Below are 5,631 nucleotides of genomic sequence, written 5' to 3'. Positions count from 1 at the left end.
CATGATATAGACTGGTCATGTGGAGACTGGTCACTGGAGACCCCGAAAACACTGTTTCATACAATTCCTGACTAATTACCAGCTGCCATAGAGGAGAGACTAAATTCCACTCCTCACCACTTTGCCATCTTGCCCAGCCCCCGTATTACTTTTTGAGAAGACCATCTTCCTTTCACTACACTGTAAGCTTTGTCATAAATCAATGTCACTGTATATGTAGGTCTGTTTCATTTGTCTTTATGATATAACGTTTTGTTTCTTCATTCACTAAATGTCAATGGACATTTGAATTGTGTCCACTTTGGAGCTATCTGCAATGAATATCTTTATACAAATCTTTTGGAGGAAATATGTTTACACTTCTGTTGGGAAAACAACAGTGTGCTGGAACATGTGGTAAGTTTAGCTTTTCAGGAAAATGCCAAAATGTCTTTCAAGGTGGTTGAACTTCTCCCCAGCAATGAATGATATTTTCATTTGCTCTATATTCTAAAAATACTTGGTATTGAGAAACTCTTTAATTTTAGCATTTCTGATAGGTGTGTCATTGTATTTCATTCTGGTTTTTTTCCCCCCTGTGGCAACCTGATGCCGGTTTCCTTTTTTTTAAATTTTTTAACTTTATCTAAAAATTAAAAATAACTAGCAAACAACAACAACAAAAAAAAACAGAACATTTCAAACAAAACAAAGCAAAGCATTAAGAAAAACAAATAACCTAAAATAACTACTTTGCTTCCAACATGTTCCTATCATACCCCCCCAAAATTAATAAACCATATTCAAACAAAGGACTAAGAAAAACAAATAATCTAAAATAATTACATTGCTTCCAACATGTTCCTACCACACCCCAAGAAAATTAACAAACCACAATCAACAAAGGCATAAGAAAAACCAAATAACCTAAAATAACTACATTGAAGCTAAATTTTTTTAATGCAATAGCTTTTTTTCTGGTTTTATTTTACAGTTCCCAATTGCTTAATGGGGTTGAACATCATTTTCGGCAATTTGTATATGTATTTTGAGAAATGTCTATTAAAATCTTTTGATCATTCTTATTGGCTTCTTTGTCTTCTTATTTTTAGTTTTAGGAGTTCTTTATGTATGTTCTGGATACAAACCCTTTGTCAGATACATGTACTGTGAATATTTTCTGTCAGCTTGCCACTTCATTTTCTTAACCATGTCTTTCAAAGAGCAGAAGTCTTAATTTCAGTAAGTCCAATTTATCATTTTTTTCTTTTACATTCTTTTCTTTCTGTATAATATCAAAGAAATCATTATCTTCACCATGGTTGAAAATTTTTTCTTCTATGTTTTATATTAGAAGTTTTATAATTTGGGGTTTTACATTTAGGCCTTTGATCCATTTTGAGTTGTGTATGGTGTAAGGAAAAAGACAAGGTTCCTTTTTTTCCTACTAGGTTATCCAGTTGTTCCAGCACCATTTGTTGAAAAGGCTATAGTTTCTCCATTAAATTACCTTGACATCTGTGTTAGTTCCTTGGGGTTGTTGCAAAAGAAAATACCACAGACTGAGTCGCCTAAAACAACAGCAATTTATTGCCTCACATTTCTGGAGATTAGAAGTCTGAAATCAAGGTGTTGGTACAGCCATGCTCTCTAAATCTCTACTGAGGAATCTTTCCTGGCCTCTTCTAGCTTCTGGTGGCCCTAGATATTCCTTGGATTGTGGCAGCAAATCTCCATTTCTTCCTCCCTTACATGGTTGTCTTCCCTAGGTGTCTGTCTGTCCTCTCCTCTGATATAAGGACACCAGTGATGGATTTAGGGCCCACCCTAATCCCATAGGATTTCATCTTAATGCATGGCATCTGCAAAGACCATACTTCCAATTAAGGTCAAGTCACAGGAACTGGGGGTAAGGACTTCAACATATCTTTTGGGGAGGCATAATTCAACACATAAAAACATCTTTATCAAAAATGAATTAACCATATATGTATGGGTCTATTTCTGGACTTCCTATTCTGTTCCATTGATCTGTAAGTCTATGTTCACTCCATTACTACAATACCTTTATTGCTACAGCTTTATCTAAAGTCTTGAAATCAGGTAATACAATCTTCCACAGTTGTGGGATCTTTTTAAATTGAAATTGTTCTGTCTATTCTAGGTCCTATGCATTTCCATATAAATTTGGAGTAAATTTGTAAATTTATACCAAGATGCCTCCTGAGATTTTTATTGCACTCAATTAATAGGTAAGAGAGAACTGAACATGGCATATCTTTACAAGTTATTTCAGTCTTTAGTTTCTTTCAACAGTATTTTGTAGTTATCAGTGTACAGGTTTTCTACATGTTTTGTTAAATCTATCCCTATGTATTTTGTGATTTTGGAAGCTATGATAAATGATATATGCTTTTTACACTTCTATTTCCAATTGTTCATTACTAGCATATAGGAATACAATTGATTTTTGTATATTTACCTTGTAACTACAACCTTACTAAATTCACTTTGTAGTTCTATAGTAGGTTATTTGTAGATCTTTTAGGGTTCTTTAAATACATGATCATGTGATCTGCAAAGAAAGACATATTTATTGCCTTCCAAGCCCAAACTTTGTGCAAGATATTTTTTATATCTTTATCTTGTTCATTTAAAGCCCTACAAGGCTCTGTTGTGCTACAAGTGCATTGTTTCACCTAATGGAAGGGCCTCATGTGTCTAGGTACCACTCACAAGAGGAGCCATCAGCTGCCCTGTCCTTTTCCAAGTTCTAAAAAAGCAGCTGCCTTAGAGTCTATATTTATAAAATGACTTAGCAGAAGAGACAGGTGGTTGGGTTTATATATATATATATATATATATATATATATATATATATATAGAGAGAGAGAGAGAGAGAGAGAGAGAGAGAGAGAGAGAGAGAGATATTCTTTAACTATAAAGGAACAAAACAGAAAGCTATTAAGAAAATCCACTCTCCATGTCTATTTTCCTGACACACCTCTCTCATGCATTGTAGTTGAAGGAAAATGGTGAGCATTGGTAGCAGAGAAGACAGCTGGTGGGGTGGAGGATTGTGGATTGTGTTCTGGGACCAGAAGAAGGGAGGAGGCAAGTCCCCAGAGAAGAAGTAGAAATGGCCAACAGCCCCATGAGAAGATGCTGTCCTTCCCAGACAGTCAGAGAAGGGCCCAGGGATCTACAAAGAGGGAAAGATAGGGCCCAGGGTGATGAAGTTAAAGGAATGTGAAAGGAGGTGAAGGGCGGCTGGCCGGGTCGGCTCTGTCCAACTCCCAGAGACAGGAGGGGTCTTGGGATGGGGGCGGAGCCGCACGCAGTGACGAAGGTCTCGCGTGACTCCCAGCGCTCACTCGCGCGCACCTCCCTCTGGAGTCAGACCCGGCCTTCGCTCGCTCCCTTCTCGGCACCTGCTCCCCGTGGCCCTGAGGGCGTGCGGGCCAGGGACGGGCCCCGAATAGGAGGCGGAGGGGTGGGCAGGTAAGGGGCCCAGAGTGATTGATGGAAGGGATCCCTGGCGCGAGGTGGGAGGGAGCACACGACTTGCGGACCCCTCACCCCCAAGGTTCCTGCTGTCCCAGAGCGGAGGAGCGTAGAAACTGCAGGCGGTCCAGCACTGCAGCCCCCACAGCCCCGCTGCGGCCCGGTGCGTTTGGGTGCAGAAAATGGTAGCCTTCCCTGTACGGAGGGCTGGACGGCCCTGCAGGAGGGCGCGGTCCGGAGGCTACGACCCTTTGGAAGCATCTGCCTCTTTCACCACTGCGAACTTTTCCGATATCCGCGCCCCGCCGCGTCCTTGGTGCGGAAAATGGTGGACAGCGCGGGGGGAGGGGCGGCTGTGGGTGGCGGCGGGAGACGTGGGCGAGAGCGGCGAGGAAGGCCCGGGACCGGGAAGGCGCGGTGGCGGATCCGTGCCGAGCGCTCGGCTGCAGCAATCCCATCCCCCCAATCCCGTCCATCTGCAGGTCTGCGGGTCTGAGGGTCGCGGCGGTGCACCCTGCGGCGAGAATCAGGAGAAAGAGAAGGAGACTGCCAGGATAGGCCCAGGTCGGTGTGAGGGACAGTGGTTGGGGAGGTGGGTGGAGTGAGGATGCGCACTGAGGCCCCCTTCAACCACTCTATCCCACCCCTGTCCTCCATTTTGCTGCCTGCAGAGGCCTGGGGATAATTTGCAGGAAAAATGGTGGGCTTGGAGGGAAGGAAAATCGAGAAGGAGGGGCTCGGAGTTGGGGGTCCTCTAGAGGGCGCACGAGGCCTCTTAGGTGGGAAAAAGGAAATTTAAAAAAACTTTTGAGATCCTTGACCCTGTATTTTGAAAGGTGCGTAGTAGGGCCTCTGTCCTCGGTGCTGATCTGTCCACCAAGCATTCAGTCCATTCTCTTTTCTCTTTTTTCCTAGGAGTAATGGAGTCCAAAAAGGAACAGGCGGGAAAAAAACTCAATGTGGAAAATGCCTGCCAGGAAAATGAAGAAAAGGATGAGAAAGAGCAAGATGCTAATAAAGGAGAGCCTTTGGCCATCCCTTTGGAAGCCGATGAATACTGCGTGCCTAGAGGAAATCGTAGGGGGTTCCGCGGTAGGCAGCCCATCCTGCAGTATAGATGGGACATGATTCAGAAGTTTGGGGAACCACAGGCAAGGGTGAGAGAAGAAAATATGGAAAGGATTAGGGAAGACGTGAGAGAGCTGTTGGAAAAGCTGAGGGGAAAGCAGTTTAGTCATAGTCTGCGGGCAGTTAGCACTGACCCCCCTCACCATGACCATCATGATGAGTTTTGCCTTGTGCCATGATTCTTAATGTTTTCCCTGAAGTTGATAGGGAGACCCCTGCTTTCTCAATTTAAGTTTTTCTGATAGATCTTTGTTTTAAACTTTTTGATGTTACTTGTTTCTGGTGGGTCTCCTTTTACCAGCTTCTAATTGAATGTTGTGGTTTTGACTGGTGTGTAAGTTTCTGTTAGCCAAGGAGTTATATCTATTGCATGGAAAGATGCTCATTATATATTGCAAAGTTAATACAGCACTTTTAAAAAGCAATATCTGTATTTGTTCTTTTTTATTTCAAATCTTAAATAGTTTACATATGAACATAACCAGTGTAAGAATACACAAAGTTAAATGTTGCAGTGTTTATCTTTTTATGGTAGAATTATAAGTGGTTTTTATTTTCTCCTTGCTCATCTATATTTTCTCATTTTTCAAAACATTGATTAAAGAGTTTGACCATCTTACAAAAGCAATATAAGCACTTACTAAACACTTGTGTCAGAACCTCAATTTTAGCTTACCTTTGAATCTTTTGTTTAGAAGGATAAACTAAACTCGATAATAAAAAGAGACATGTTTCTTTAAAGATCATCATATTTATCAGTAACATGAGGATAATAATCACCTCCCAGGGCTGCTGAGTGTATCAAATGAGGTAACAAGTTTGAGAGCTTTCTTCCAGTCCTTGTTTCCATCTGCACATTCATGATTTAGATCTTTAGATACTCCCTTCAGCTATTTGGGGAAGTTCCAAAAACTAGGTTTCCCTGTATTCACAAATATCCAATGGGCTGAGAGGTAGGTACGTCCATCCTCTGCTGCTGTGCCCTAACCTCCTGTTCTTGAATATAAGAACATGATAGCA

The 5,631-nt window shown here is 41.7% G+C and overlaps 1 protein-coding gene across 1 annotated transcript; it reads left to right on the top strand.

Annotated features, from left to right (window-relative positions):
• The first annotated feature begins 3,334 nt into the window (after window positions 1-3,334).
• BEX2 (brain expressed X-linked 2) lies at window positions 3,335-5,036 on the top strand. Its single transcript, XM_037821731.1, has 3 exons — window positions 3,335-3,480; window positions 3,966-4,047; window positions 4,399-5,036. Exon 3 carries the CDS (start codon window positions 4,404-4,406, stop codon window positions 4,788-4,790), a length of 387 nt encoding a protein of 128 aa, XP_037677659.1. The 5' UTR covers window positions 3,335-3,480; window positions 3,966-4,047; window positions 4,399-4,403; the 3' UTR covers window positions 4,791-5,036.
• The last annotated feature ends 595 nt before the right edge of the window (window positions 5,037-5,631 follow it).

This window comes from Choloepus didactylus, chromosome X (genome assembly GCF_015220235.1).
Source record: "Choloepus didactylus isolate mChoDid1 chromosome X, mChoDid1.pri, whole genome shotgun sequence".
Classification (NCBI taxonomy): Eukaryota; Metazoa; Chordata; class Mammalia; order Pilosa; family Megalonychidae; genus Choloepus; species Choloepus didactylus.
The sequence above is the reverse complement of the archived record's forward strand: the minus strand, read 5'-3'. Positions and strand labels throughout refer to the sequence as shown.